This window comes from Condylura cristata, unplaced genomic scaffold (genome assembly GCF_000260355.1).
Source record: "Condylura cristata isolate star-nosed mole 26May11 unplaced genomic scaffold, ConCri1.0 scaffold00003, whole genome shotgun sequence".
Lineage (NCBI taxonomy): Eukaryota > Metazoa > Chordata > Mammalia > Eulipotyphla > Talpidae > Condylura > Condylura cristata.
This window is the reverse complement of record NW_004567104.1, coordinates 67,440,790-67,454,496: the sequence shown is the minus strand read 5'-3', so window position 1 is coordinate 67,454,496 and position 13,707 is coordinate 67,440,790. Positions and strand designations below refer to the sequence as shown.

Genomic DNA, 13,707 nt, shown 5'->3' with positions numbered 1-13,707 from the left:
CCTGGTGGCACAAGGAATTAACACTTTTCAACATTGAAGCTAGTCCCGGCCACTGCTGCAAGAGTTCGATCCCCACCCTGGAACTGACCTGCATGGCGCAGCAGACTCCTGTCTGCCCACTGTTCCCCTCTGTGTTTCAGATGGTCTGCCTGTTCTGCTCCCCACTCCTGGTGAATCCTACCACCTCCAGCCATGCCTCTGGCTTGTTGGCATTTATAGTGGCAGGTGGCTGGACCCAGAACCAGTGAGCTTTTTGATCCAGTGATGGCTTTATAGATCATTTTCCAGTAACAGCTACTTAAACCCTTGTTTCTACTGATTAAAGTAACTGGTTTCATTATATGCTGCTTCACTTAAAGATTCAGTTTCAAAGAACTGATGGTTCCGAGAACCATGATACTAAGTGAGGAATCTGTAGTGACAATCACCAAATACGCCAAGGAAGAGTGCAGTCAGTGAGTAAGTCGGAGGCTAAAGCTGGGGTGATTCGGTGATAGGAAGAGCGGTGATAGATTTGAAGTGTATTCAACATGTCTGACTTATGTCTTAAAAACTAAAATTAGATTTGGGACATCTGGTGAGGGGAGTGTGGGTAAGAATGAAGTCCCCCACCATAACATTTATATGGGGTAGGGAGGAAAGACAACGATGTTCTAGGCAGTAGGGAGGAGGCGTGGGGGTGTGGGTGGGGCGGCAGCAGGTGGGCCAGTGACTGAGCCTGAAGGGAAGGTGTGGTAGAGGAATAGGGAGGAATGGGGGGGGGGGGCAGAGAATTATCTTGTGTAAATTATCCTGAAACACAAGAACCTGGACCCAGACCCTCTACATTCTTCACGGATCAGTTCTGGGAACATTAATCACTGGCAGTCTTTTTCCTCACCTGCAAAATGACATTGCCAGCTGTATAAAATCATTGAGATGAATGAGATTTTTATACGACCTCACCTCCACTCACTCCTACCTCTGACACATATATAGTCTTCAATAGTTTTTGCCTTTTATTTTCAGAGTGTTTTTCAGGGTATGAGAGGTTGGCAGGCATCCAAGTGAAAGATGTGTCTTACCTTAAATTGCAGCTAAGGAGTTAATTCCTAAGTTGTGGTGAACAAGAATTGGTGAATGCCTCCTCCCTGCTCTGGTAAGTGGGGCTTAAAATGTTGAACAATTCTAGCTAATTTTATTAATGTAGACTTTAATCAAGGAAAATCACCTGTAAGAGTTCTTGGCAAAGTTGTATTGAAAAACAGTTGTTCTAAACTAGTGAACTCAAATCCCCAACTACAAACAAATGAGATTCAGTTACAGTAGCAACAAAAATTTAAACTTGCCATTTTAAGTTTCAAGAGCCCTAATCTATTCTACAATGCAATTTCACTGCAGGAAAATAAAATCAGGATAAGAATTATAATGAAGTTTGACCAATTCAAGTTAAAATTTAAGTCCCTCAAATAAGAGCAAACGGAAGCACAAGTCAGACACGGGTGGATAAACTTAGGAGGTGGGAAAGGAGCGCTCAATACTGCCTCTTGGGTGAAAGAAAGGATTCTTTGCACAGTGATGTTTATTTAGCTGCCTATAATACTGTAGGTGATGTATAATACATATTTGACCCTAAGAAAGTATTAGGTGTTAACACTGCATCTGATGAATCGTCCAGCCTAGATGCCATAGAGAAGCTGTTGATCTATTGGTAAATCTCAGTTGCTACGTTTTCCCTGCAGTATGGATTTCTGTCCTTAAAAGAATCTGACCTTGGGAGACTGGCTGCAGCTCTATTTCAACATTCTTCTTCCAGACTTAGAACCCCCCTTGATACTTGGCAATGCAACAGGAAAGCATTTTTCAAGTTAAAGCAAATCTTCTAAAGCATGACTAATATTTAGACAGATTTCTCAGGACAGCTTATAAGTAGTATCTTTTTCATGCTTTGCAGGAGTTACGAAGTGATGCCTGTGAGCAAATTCTGTCTGCCTGCTGTTTTTGTAAATAAAGTTTAATTGGCGCACAAATCTGCCCGTTGCTTGTTAACATCTACAGCTGCTTTCCTGCTACCTGTTCTGCTCCCCACTCTGTCTCTGGTGAATCCTCTTTACCGCCACACCTCTGGCCTACACCCCAGTGTATACACAAATAAATCTTTAAAAAAATCATCTATCTAGCCCTGTACAGAAAATGTTTGAAGGGGTGTGGTGGAAGCAGAGAGCCACAGACAATTGTGTTTGAGGGTAAGGGGCAATGATAGCAGCCAGTCAGGAGCTCAGTGAGTGCTTAATCCATCATTTGTCCAATGAAGCTGGGGATTTCCTTCACCTATTGGCTTCCTTTAGAAGCAGGTTAACATATTCAAAGTTGTCAGAACTTTGTCCAGAACTGGAGCCATATTTTTCTTATATGAATTGAATAACCAAAATGTTATAGATGATTATGGCTTAACTGCTCTAGTAATGGATCACTGGACCTTTCCTTTGGAACACCGGCATGATGCCTTTGTGATGATTCACCTGTCAAGAAACCAGATGATGATTTCTCCTTTAAGTCATGGTTTCTGCTGAGTCCCACACATCAATGAGGCTTGGGGCCCAGTGAACTCTACTCATTTCACTTTCCAGACAGCCATTCACCCTCTCTATCGCTAGTAGGATAGGCAAACCACTAGCCATAGGAGTAAGGGACACAGCCCACTCCAGAACTTCATCCCACAATTTTTTGAGAGACAGAGCTGTGAAGTCACCCCCACGCAGGTAAGGGGCCCTGCATGGCCCTCTGGTGTCAAGGTCACTGATCTACTTCAAAGGAGTATTCCTGGGAAGAAACAGCACCAAGCAGTTCAGGGGGTGAAATAAGACACTCTGGCTTGTTCTCGACTCTGAAAATTAAGTTTAATGAAGAAATCAGTGACACCAGGTGAGTGAGCGCTGGTCATTAGGGTGTTTTCTTCGTGTGGCATTTGGTTCTCGGAAATGAAAGTAAACAAAGTACAGTTCCTTGGATGGAAGACTCACTCTGGCTTCCTTCCTTTCGTTGGTTTGTTAGTGATGAATGAGCATCAGAACAGGGGTTACATAGGGGAGAGAGACTATTCTGGGAGCAATGATACCATAGGTGCCTTCTGCCTGTCTGAGCATTTCTTGAACTTTCTAAATCAGACCCTTAGAGTTGGGTGCAGTTGATAATTTCATGTGCTGTGGATTAATTTCGGGATCAGTGTGATACATTTTAGTAGTTTTTTTCTACAAGTTAGGACATTGAGCATTCCACAACCCCCAGAATATTACCAAGTATTTTGACTGTTTCAACTTAATCCAGACAAAAGATGTTGACAGACTGTTTAACAATTTCAAGTGATGTCGCAGTCATAAAAATTATAATGAGATACCAATTTCATTTCCACATGCATCTCAGTAAGATAAAACAGTTTTGTAATCTTTTAATAACTTGTGTAACAACTGTGATTTTGGTATATCTCAAAGGTGGAATTCTTTTAAATTATAAAGGATTTTGTGTGCTTGAAATCCTAGGAAAAGAAAGAAAAGCCAAATTTAAAAACAACATATTAATTCACATATAAAGATTTTTAAAAGTATGTGTATTAAGTCTCATGAGTATAAAGCTACATTCACTATAAGAATCTAGCAGATAGAGCTCACCATGTAGCTAATTAACTATTATAGGGGGCAAAATAATTAAATATAATAGACAAAGTCTGTGAAACTCTACGCCCATGTCTTTCTTTGGCATGTGGATTATTTTTAAGCTGAAGGTAACCAAGACCCAGCTGACTTGAGGGAAAATGTTTACCTCGCCCTTAATTAGCTAAAGGAATTTAGGTAAATTGCCTCACCCAGAAAGAGAGCTTTTAACCTTATCAGAATGACCTGTTTGTTAAGGCAAACATCTGCTCTGTGTACTGTGCCCTGAATCACCCTTCCCCTCAGCACACCCCCTTTGCCCCCAAAGCCCAGGCCTTCTCCCATTTCTTAGCTCAGAATGGCATAATACATTTGAATTAATCAATATGTACTTGCAGTTCATCTTGAGTGTTCCCCATAAATACAATTAATGGGTTTTTCTCCTGTTAATCTATCTTATATGAACTTAATTATTAGGACAATCAAAAGGATCTAGAGGCCCTCCCTGGTGGCGCAGCGGGTTAAAGCACTGCACTGAGTATCTAAAGCCGCTTCCGTATGAGTTCAATTCCCGCCTGCCCCGGAGGTGACCACATGGTGTGGCAGACCTCTCCTGACCCGCCCGCTGCTCCCCTCAGCAGTGTACTTCGTCGATCTGCCTGTTCTGTTCCCCACTCTGTCTCTGGTGAAGCCTCTCACCGCCCCTGAGCCTCTGGCCTGTACCCCAGTTCTGTATGTACAAATAAATACATCTTTAAAAAAAAAAAAAAAAGGATCTAGAAAGGTAAAAGGCAAAAAAAATTCTTCCCCCTAAAGAGAAAATGAGAGGAGAAACAACGCTTGCTACTGGCATAGAGGTCGGAGGCATTACTAAATATTCTATAAAGCACAGCACAGCCCCATCAAAACCAAAGAATTACCTGAAATTCTAAGAACTCAGTATACAAGAACCATTAGAAATTGTTGTTTCTTTTTTTTTTTTCTTTTTAAAGATTGATTTATTTATGTTTACAGAACTGTGGTACAGGCCAGAGGTGTAGTGAGTGAGAGGATTCACCAGACAGAATGGGGAGCAGAACAGGCTGGCTGACGAAGTACACTGCTGAGGGGAGCAGTGGGTAGGTCAGGTGAGGTCTGCCACGCCATGTGGGTCAGCTCCCTGACAGGGGATCGAATTCGAATTCGAATTTGAATTCGAATTCCTACCGCAGTGGCTTCAGAGAGCTTCATAATGCAGTGCTTTAACCCATTACGCCACCAGGGAGAGCCCAGAAATTGTTGTTTCTTAAGTTATTGTATAAAAATTGTAAGAAAATGTCAGTAGTGTCAAATGTGAAGAAACCTTACTCAGGATAAAACTAGTCCAATAAAGCCCACTCTAGGTGAAATCAGAGACTCACCTGACGAGGGCAATAGAAAGGAGGAGAAAAAAGATTTTATTTCTTCCAATTCAAATGGCCCTTTATTATCCAGTGGGATGAAGTTACTTCATGCCACACTCAGGGGTATTTTCCATAAATTGTTGGAATAATGGTAGAATTACTTATGGTTTGCTAATGAAAGGGGGAAAAAATGCTTTCAGTGTGAAAACTACAAAACAATGTGACTTGCCATAGCTTCTGGAGTAGACAAATTTAAAAAATCAAAATTTGACAGGCGAAACTCTGCAGCAGTAAGCATGTCTTAAACATTAGTGTCCATTAGAATCACTTGGTTTAAGAGACTGCTGTCCACTCCCAGCCCCAAATTCTGATGAAAGGAAATCTAAAAGAACCCCTGCTACCATGTACTACGGGCTCCAAAGAAACAGCACCCACTGCTAGAAATTTAGGCTTCTAAATCCCTGGTGGCCTCAGGGGTAAGTCCTGGTTCACACTATCACTGCTAGGGCCAGAGTTCAATCCCCAGCCAGGGAGCTGACCCACATGGCGTGGCAGACCTCTCCTGTCTCACCCGCTGCTCCCCTCAGCAGTGTACTTCAGTAGGTCTACCTGTTCTGCTCCCCACTGTCTCTGGTGAATCCTCTCCCTATACCCTAACCTGCACCTCTGTCCTACACCCCAGTTCTTCTACACACACACACACACACACATTTAAAAAAATTCCCCCAAAATCATAACACTAAATACATAAATAAATCCAGTGGGAGACATGCTAGTCCATCCCTTACATTCCTGAAAGCTAACCCAGAAGGCGGAACAGCCACCCTTAGAGCTACAAAATCTCAGCTTCCCTGTAGTGTTTCCCAGGTACAGAGTCCAGGTGTTTACATCACGTTCCCTAAACCATCTGAGTTAGATGATTAGGGCATCTCTTCAAGGATTTCTGAACTATTCCCTCTAATAATGACAGAGTCTGCTCCATAGCTCTAAATTTTCCAAGTGATTTTTAAATAATCCAAGGAGAGTCCTAGACCCACGGGATTGGAAGCCATCTGCTTGGTCCAACCGAGGAGAAGCAAGGTCTCTTGGTCCAAGCTCTCCTACAGCTTCTGGCTTAATTTCCATATTCTTCATCTATGAAATGTAGTGGATAATTCCAGAACTAAAGATAATAACTAAAGATAATAGGACAGAGGTGCATGCCCCTCACCACGAGAGAGAACATGGCTTGGTAAAGCTCCCTTGCCATACAAATGCCAACCCACTTTCTCATGCCATCCCAGATAGTGAATGAGACTGATAGTGCCTTAGCTCCTTCTAAACACCTGTGGTAGGAAGTACTAATAGTGGGCCTCCCTGGTGGCGCAGGGATTAAAGATACAGTGCTATCAAAGTATCACCAGCCAGCACAGCATGAGTTCGATCCCTGGCCAGGAAGCTGACCCACATGGCGCAGCAGATCTCTCCTGTCTCACCCACTGCTCCCTCAGCAGAGTATTTCAGTAGATCTGTCTGTTCTACTCCCCATTCTGTCTCTGGTGAATCCACTCACACCCCACATGTCTGGCCGACACTCCAGTTCTTATATGCACAAATAAGTATTTTTAAAAAGGTAATAGTACAAAGTATATTGAGAGTGAAAATTGATCATTTCCATCCAATGACTTCATGTTTCTGCCCCATTCCCTAAACACAACCTTTCTATAAACATGCCTTCAAAATACTCACATTTTCACTCATTGTAGTGGCTTTAGATTCAGAATTACTCTTCCTGTTTGTGGAATATAAAAGACAACATTTATTACATTATCACTTCCCATTCTGAAACAGATAATCTTATTTTCGTTAAAATTACCTCCACATAATCTCTCAGCAGAAAGATGAGCCCACAGAAAAAAAGCCAGCAATCCTCACTGATTTCCCGCTCTTTAGAGACAATATTCACAAAGAAAGTCATGCAACAGAATATGTGTGTGCGTGAAGCTCTGTATCTTTTAATGTAGTTGCCATACTGAAGATTTTGTGGTGCAAACCAGAGAATTACTAGCTTTTAACTTCGCCACTTGTGAACATTTCCTATTTTTGAAAACTTGATCATTACCATCTCAAATTTCCTGTTTTCCTTGGAAAGGAAGCTTTACTTGGTCTTTCCCTCTCTTTCTGCAAATTCAGATGTTAAAGACCCACCCGCACTACCTCAGAAAGCAGTTTCAGAGATTGGGTCTTTAAAGATGTAATTAAGTTAAACTGACTCCTATGGGTGGTTCCTCATCCAATTTGACTCATGTCTGGCTGACAAAATTTGGACGCAGAGACAAAGATGATGAGAAGGCAGGGCAGAGACCTCTGCTAAGCCCAGAAGAGGGCCCTGGACCAGATCTTTCCTCCAGGTCCTCTGAAGGAATCTGCTTCATCTTGCTCCTGGACTTTTGGCCTCCAGAACTGTGAAGAAATTAGCTTCTTCCATTTAAACCAGCCATTCTCTGGCACCTTGTGACAGTGTCCCTGGCACACTAGTACAACATCAACACATTTCTCACCAAACTTCGGGAGTCACGAGAGACGTGCCTAGGAATAAGCGACTGCCCTTAGGTCACTGTGTGGCTGACTGAGGGACAACTAAGCTCCCGAACCACAGCAGTGCCACCCTCTTCTCACACAGAAGACAGTGTCCCACCCTCCCTTGCTGAAAACCTTCCAGTGACTTTCCATCTTACTCAGAATGGAAGCCTCCCTCTTGCCTGGGTGGGAAGGCTGGGGTGTCAAGGCCACCCGTCCACCCTGCTTTTCTGAGCTCACCCCCTTTACGACTGCTAGTCCTCATGACTTGGATCTCGTTCTGGACTTGTACTGGGCTGTACTGAGGCTCCCACACCTGCTTTGGGCCAGAAGTCTGGGCACAGGAAGTCAGCAGCAGCTGTCTTCAAAAGACATAAGTGATGACCAAGTATCTAGAGCTGCAGTGTAGAATGTGGAGGGAAATGTCAGGGATCACAGCAGGTCTTCCCCAGCATATATAGGGAGCACAGTCACAAATCAGCTGCACAAAAACGGGGGTGACCTCAGCCAGTACTCACACACCAAGGTCTCTGAGCTTTCTAACTCCAGTCAGATATCACCTCCAACTCCAAATTTCTATACGCATTTCCCTATTACCTCTACTTGAGGTCTCAACAGGCATCTCTAATATTAAAATTTCAAAACACTCCCAACTAATCTTACCCCTCCCCCCAAAATTCCCAAATCTGCTTCTCCTCAAACCTTTCATGCTTCAGTAAATCGTAACTCTGTTCTCCTCAGAAGCCTTAGAGCCAATCTGATTTCTCTTTTTCTTACCGCTCATATCCAATCTACCAGCAGAATGTTAAAAATATTTTCTGAATCCTATTACTCCTCACCATTTTCTCTTGCTAATTACTGAGTAGTTTCCTAAATGGTCTCCTTATTTCTGCCATTCTTTATCACCTTATATAGTTTGTTCTCAACATAGCAGCTAGTGTGACCTTTAAAGAATTATATAGTATGATGCTACTTCTCTCTAACTCCTCCAAGGAAACCAGTTTACTCTGAACCAAAGCCACTCTCCTCACAACTGCCTCAAAGGGGCTCTAGGTGATCGGACCCCCTGTTCTTTCATGCTCTTATCTCCTCTTTCTGCCATCCTCACTCTGTTCCAGCCACGTTGCTACCGTTGATGTTCTCTAGATACAACAGACTGGTGCTGGCCCAGACAACAATCTTCCTCAGCTCAAACCCTTTTCGCGGTTATCTCCTCCATGGTGATTTGTTTCCTCAGCTCCTTCAAGTCGTTTTCAAATGCCACCTCGTCATCCCTAACCCCTTTGTTTAAAAGGGCAATCTCCACTCCTATATGGTGAATTCTTTAAACTCTTCCTCACTTAATTTTTCTCCAAGATACTTATCACAAGCTGATGTAAGACTATGTGTTTATTAACTTCTCACGTTTCTTAACTGCAATGTGAGCTCCATCAGAGAGAGAGTTGGTTTGACCTTTTCAGATTTCTGCCGTGTCACCAGAGCCTAATATAGTGTTAGGCACAGAATCGGTATTCAATGAAATGTAAAAATGACAGTTAAGTAAAATTTTATTTGAAAATTTTCTACCTAGCATAGTATTTTTTAAGCGCTATCATGGAAATGCTTACAAAATAAATCAGTGACTTTCTTTTCCAAGTAATCAAACACATTACAAATAGGCGCAGGGTGTGAAGTGGGAAGTATTGTTTGATAAGGTTGGGTCACATCCCATAGGATATGACCTGTGCAAATGGTAACCCCCACTTCCCACTTTTTACTCGGTATGGATGATTAACAGAAAAGTAGTTAACAGGGGTGAAAGGCATGCATTTGAAGAAAGTATACTTACTGGAAGGAGGTTTCTTCTAGAAAAAATAAGTATAGATCATTAATGCAAGAGTTAATATGGTATACAGATTCATAAAAAAGTGAATTTTGGCCAAATTTCTTGTTTTTGATTTTGGTTCTCATTTGGTGACATTTAAAACCTTCTAAATTAAAGATCAACAAATTTTTCCTATAAAGGGTCACACAGCAAATATTTTTGGCTTTGTGGGTTAAGGGGAAAAATTAATATTACACAGATACTTACACAATAAGAGAAAAAACAAGTCCCCAAATTTTTATCAATTAAAATAAAAAAGATAATGATAATCACATTCTTGAATACAAGATACTAACTATAAGTGGAATACTTTTTGGAGGGGATACCTTTCTCTTGACTGGAGTTCAAAATTAGTGTTCCTCGTTAGCAAATAGATTATAAATGTTCATCTAGAAAAACCATTCTTAACCTGTAGGTTCAAGAAAAACAAGGGGCAGATTGGGTTTGGTTCAGACTTGCCAACTCCTGTCTGAAATTCAAGTGGTTCTCTTGGATAGATCTTTTTCTGTCATGAGAAACAGCAGTAGCATATTTAGCTAATAAGCCACTATTGCCTAAGTCATATATTTGATTCAGTATTTTAAGGCAAATGTGATTGCCAAGCCTTCAAGTAAAACCACTGAGACAAGTCTTTCCAAGTAGAGATAAAGGTAACAAGAATTTTCAAATGAACAATCTGTGTGTACTTTCATTGATGACCAGCAGGGGGCGCAGTTAGTTTCCAGTCTTAAGTACATTGCCAGGACAAAATTAGCAGAACATATAAAAGAACAATTAGTTTTATTAATTTACAGTGCAGTTCTTTTTAATTATAGGACTGTCTTTGAAATCTTGTTCATGAGAACATTTTATAACAATACCTATCTATATGCATTAGAAACCCTTTTTACATTTAAGTTCTATTTTAGTATAAAATATTTTTTTAATCTGAATTCTAAAATTAGTGTTCACTATGACACAGTAGGTCTAAACTTTGTTTGTGCTGTAAAAGTGTTTACTATTCCATTTTTAAAAATCCCATGTATACACCAGTCCCAGTGGCCTTGATGGAGTTCTGTCGCTTCTGAAATCTTATGTAATTTCAAAGACTGATTGATTATAAAGAAAGTATTAAGAGACTAAAAGAGACTGCTTTCTAAATTTACCCATTTCAATCAAACTGCATTGCCAAATAGAGATTTGGAGATATAAGGGTTCTAAATTTAAATAACTAGGAATATTGTTTAGAAGCACCTCTAACAGAGTAAGTTTCCAGTTTGTGGAGAACAATTCTCTTCTAAAGACAACTGTGCTCAATTGAACATTCCACATTCCAAATTTTATGCTGATAATTATTTCACAGATTTCTTTTAATGAAATTTCTTATTAGAAAGCTAGAAACTAATTTACATCTTGAGACCTACAACTCCTAACTTATAAGGGTCATAAATACATTCAAATATACTATAAACATACATTCTCCGTTGAGCAGCTGTCAGAGTGGCTTCACTAAGCCACCTCAGGGAGCTTTTCACATATTCTGTGGAGTTTCTGGAATGTTCCATGTAGCAGCTCTGCCTTTCCTCCCTATGTTAGCCAAGGTCCTTCAAGACTCACCTGCGTGTCATCTTCGACACTTTCTACTGCAGAAAAATCAATGAAAAATATTCTACAGAGTTTGTCAGCGCTGAAGATAAAGTGTCTTAAGAAAACTCTACAGCCAGAGGAAATTGTCCAGCAAAAAAGGGTTAAGTTCACTTACTTGAAAAGTAGCCCTTCCTCTGAGCATAGCACACTCCAAGGCCACAGATAGAAATCACCAAGGCCACAATGACTACGGCTGCAATGATGCCACTTATGTTGAGATCATCTGGAATGTAAAGAAAACCCTCCATGAATGCAGGTCAAATAGATGGACAGATCCAGTCATCACACCAAGAAAGTTCAAGGAAAATGATGCTCTGTGGTCAGAACACAAATAGGGAAGTTTCCTGTTCTTGAAGTCCTTACCACTAACTCCCTCTAGGACTTTTATCAAAACTAACGAGGAATATCAGCAGAACTGACTGTTATAAGAATCTTAAATTTTATCAAGTTCTGTGATTTCAGGGAAAAAATCATATGGCATTCCCTTGCATTCACTCAGAGATGGAAACATCCCAGGTTATTTATCAACCAGTTTGGCAGTGATCTTTGAGGTCCAGCGAGTTCAAGTTTTCTGCTCACACACATCTTCGAATTTTACTTGCAATTCTGTGCAATTTCACAAATATTGAAAAGCTCATTGATAGGCTCAAAAGAAGGTTTATGCTGGTCTGGAAAACAGTCAAATATCTTTCAGAAATTGATTCATCATTGTAACAACATCAGAAAGATGGCTTATCAATATTTTATTTTGGGGAGATAGAGGCACAGAGGTCAAACCACTTGCCCAAGAGCAAGAAGAGACTGAGCGACTGAATTCAAACCCGCACATCAAATCCCTGACCTTGAGCAATTTACCTAGTCTTTATCTTTTGTTTTGAAATAATATTGACTTAGATGAACTTATTTTTAAAACAACTGTTTGAAAATTTTTTTAAAACTGTAAAATGTAATGCTGAATACTATTGACTTCTTCAGAAGATGGAATTATGTATTTATTTTAAAGATTATTTATGCATACAGAACTGGGTTACAGGCCAGAGGTGCAGGGGCAGTGAAAGGATTCACCAGAGACACAGTGGGGAGCAGAACAGGCCAACTGATGAAGTATACTGCTGAGGGGAGCAGCAGGTGGGTCAGGAGAGGTCTGCTGCCCCATGTAGGTCACCCCCATGGCCGGGAATCGACCTTGTGCTGCAGTGGCTGCAATAGCTTCATGGTGCTGTGCTTTTAACCTGTTGTGCCACCAGGGAGGGCCCCTTCAGATGATGGGTTTAAAACAGCTATTTGTTACTTGCAAAACTAGTGCTTTAACCCAGCAAGTGAACTTTAAATATTCCTTCCAAAATATTCTTCAAATCATTCGGCCCTTCCCCACTTCTTGCTCCTTCCACCCCAAACAAACACTTGTTCTAATTGCAAAACCACTTTTCTTCCCAGTCTTTCACGCTTACCTACTTGCATTCGTTTTCCGGGACACCTTCGCTGTCCTATGGAATTACGGGCTTCACAGGAATATTCTCCACTGTCCAGTTTTGAAACTGTGTTAAATTGCTATTTGTGGGGGAAAAAAATGTATACTTTTGAAGCAACACATCTATAAATCGACCCTTAAAGTAAGTGTCCCCTGAGTTTTACCATTCATTAGGTCTTTCCTTTTTCAACAATGTAGCGCATAACATCTTTATGGTGAATTTAAGAATCTGCCACATCTACAAGGTGGTAGGTAGGTCTCTGCTTTCATTTGACAGAGAAAGACTTAAAAAGACATGGGTCAGTGTCTTTGACATTGGCATGGTGGTATGGTGAAGAAGGCACTGGGCATTTCTTAAAGTTGATAGCAATTGATAGCTGAGTTATCCTTGGCCTCAAAAGGTTAATGCACTTTCCGGCACCACAGATGAGTTCACAAAAGTAGCCAACAACACGTCCTCTAGAGTCAGACTTTCCTCCTGGAAGTGGTGGCTTACAGTCTAGGTAAATCTTAATATAGTTTATAGGATTATGCATTCTGTTGGTTGCAGATATTTTGAAAATTTTGAAGAGATGAAGTCCTATCCTTTCTCCTTCCACACCCTGACAAAGCAACTGAAAAGACTTTGTTATATAGGTATCATAATTGTTATTAGTGCTTTTATCAGAAGGAAGGTGGGAGGGAGGTTAGAGAGATGGATGGAGAAAAGAAAGAAGTTAGGAGAAAGGGAGGGTGTGCAGGTAGAGAAACAGATGTAAGGAGTAAAAGAAGGGAGAAAGGAGGAAAGGGCAGGTAGCCACATCCAGGGAACCAGGAGCTTCTAAAGAGCACCTCATTGCCTTATCACCATGTAATTATTTGCTACTAAAAACAGCCAGGAATTTAGTCCATTAATTCCTTTGCCTCTCTTCCTTTACTTTACCCACAATTTGCCATCCTCCCATCTCCCTCCTTTTTGTATACCTCAACGAGATGGCCTAGAAGGCTTCCCTCCCTCCCCCTTCTTTTTTTCACTCACTGGACTCATCTCTCACTCCCCTCAAAGTCAGAAAACTTCTAAAAGATTCACCATGAACTCAGGCCAACAATGAGCTTGACTAAACAAAAAACCATCTTCCAGCATGTTCTCGCTGGCAATTAAAAGGGTCATTAGTTAGACACTGGAGTCTTTGTTTG

The 13,707-nt window shown here is 41.0% G+C and overlaps 1 protein-coding gene across 1 annotated transcript in view; it reads right to left on the bottom strand.

Annotated features, from left to right (window-relative positions):
- Positions 1 to 2,863: 2,863 nt before the first annotated feature.
- Positions 2,864 to 13,707, bottom strand: part of JAM2 (junctional adhesion molecule 2) — a 57,406-nt gene continuing 46,562 nt past the window's right edge. Inside the window, exons 6-10 of the mRNA XM_004675308.2 lie at positions 12,512 to 12,611; positions 11,176 to 11,283; positions 9,399 to 9,414; positions 6,740 to 6,782; positions 2,864 to 3,514 (exon numbers count right to left, since the gene is read on the bottom strand). Of these exons, the coding sequence (XP_004675365.1) occupies positions 3,482 to 3,514; positions 6,740 to 6,782; positions 9,399 to 9,414; positions 11,176 to 11,283; positions 12,512 to 12,611 (300 nt within the window). The 3' untranslated portion in view covers positions 2,864 to 3,481. The remainder of the gene's footprint in view (positions 3,515 to 6,739; positions 6,783 to 9,398; positions 9,415 to 11,175; positions 11,284 to 12,511; positions 12,612 to 13,707) is intronic.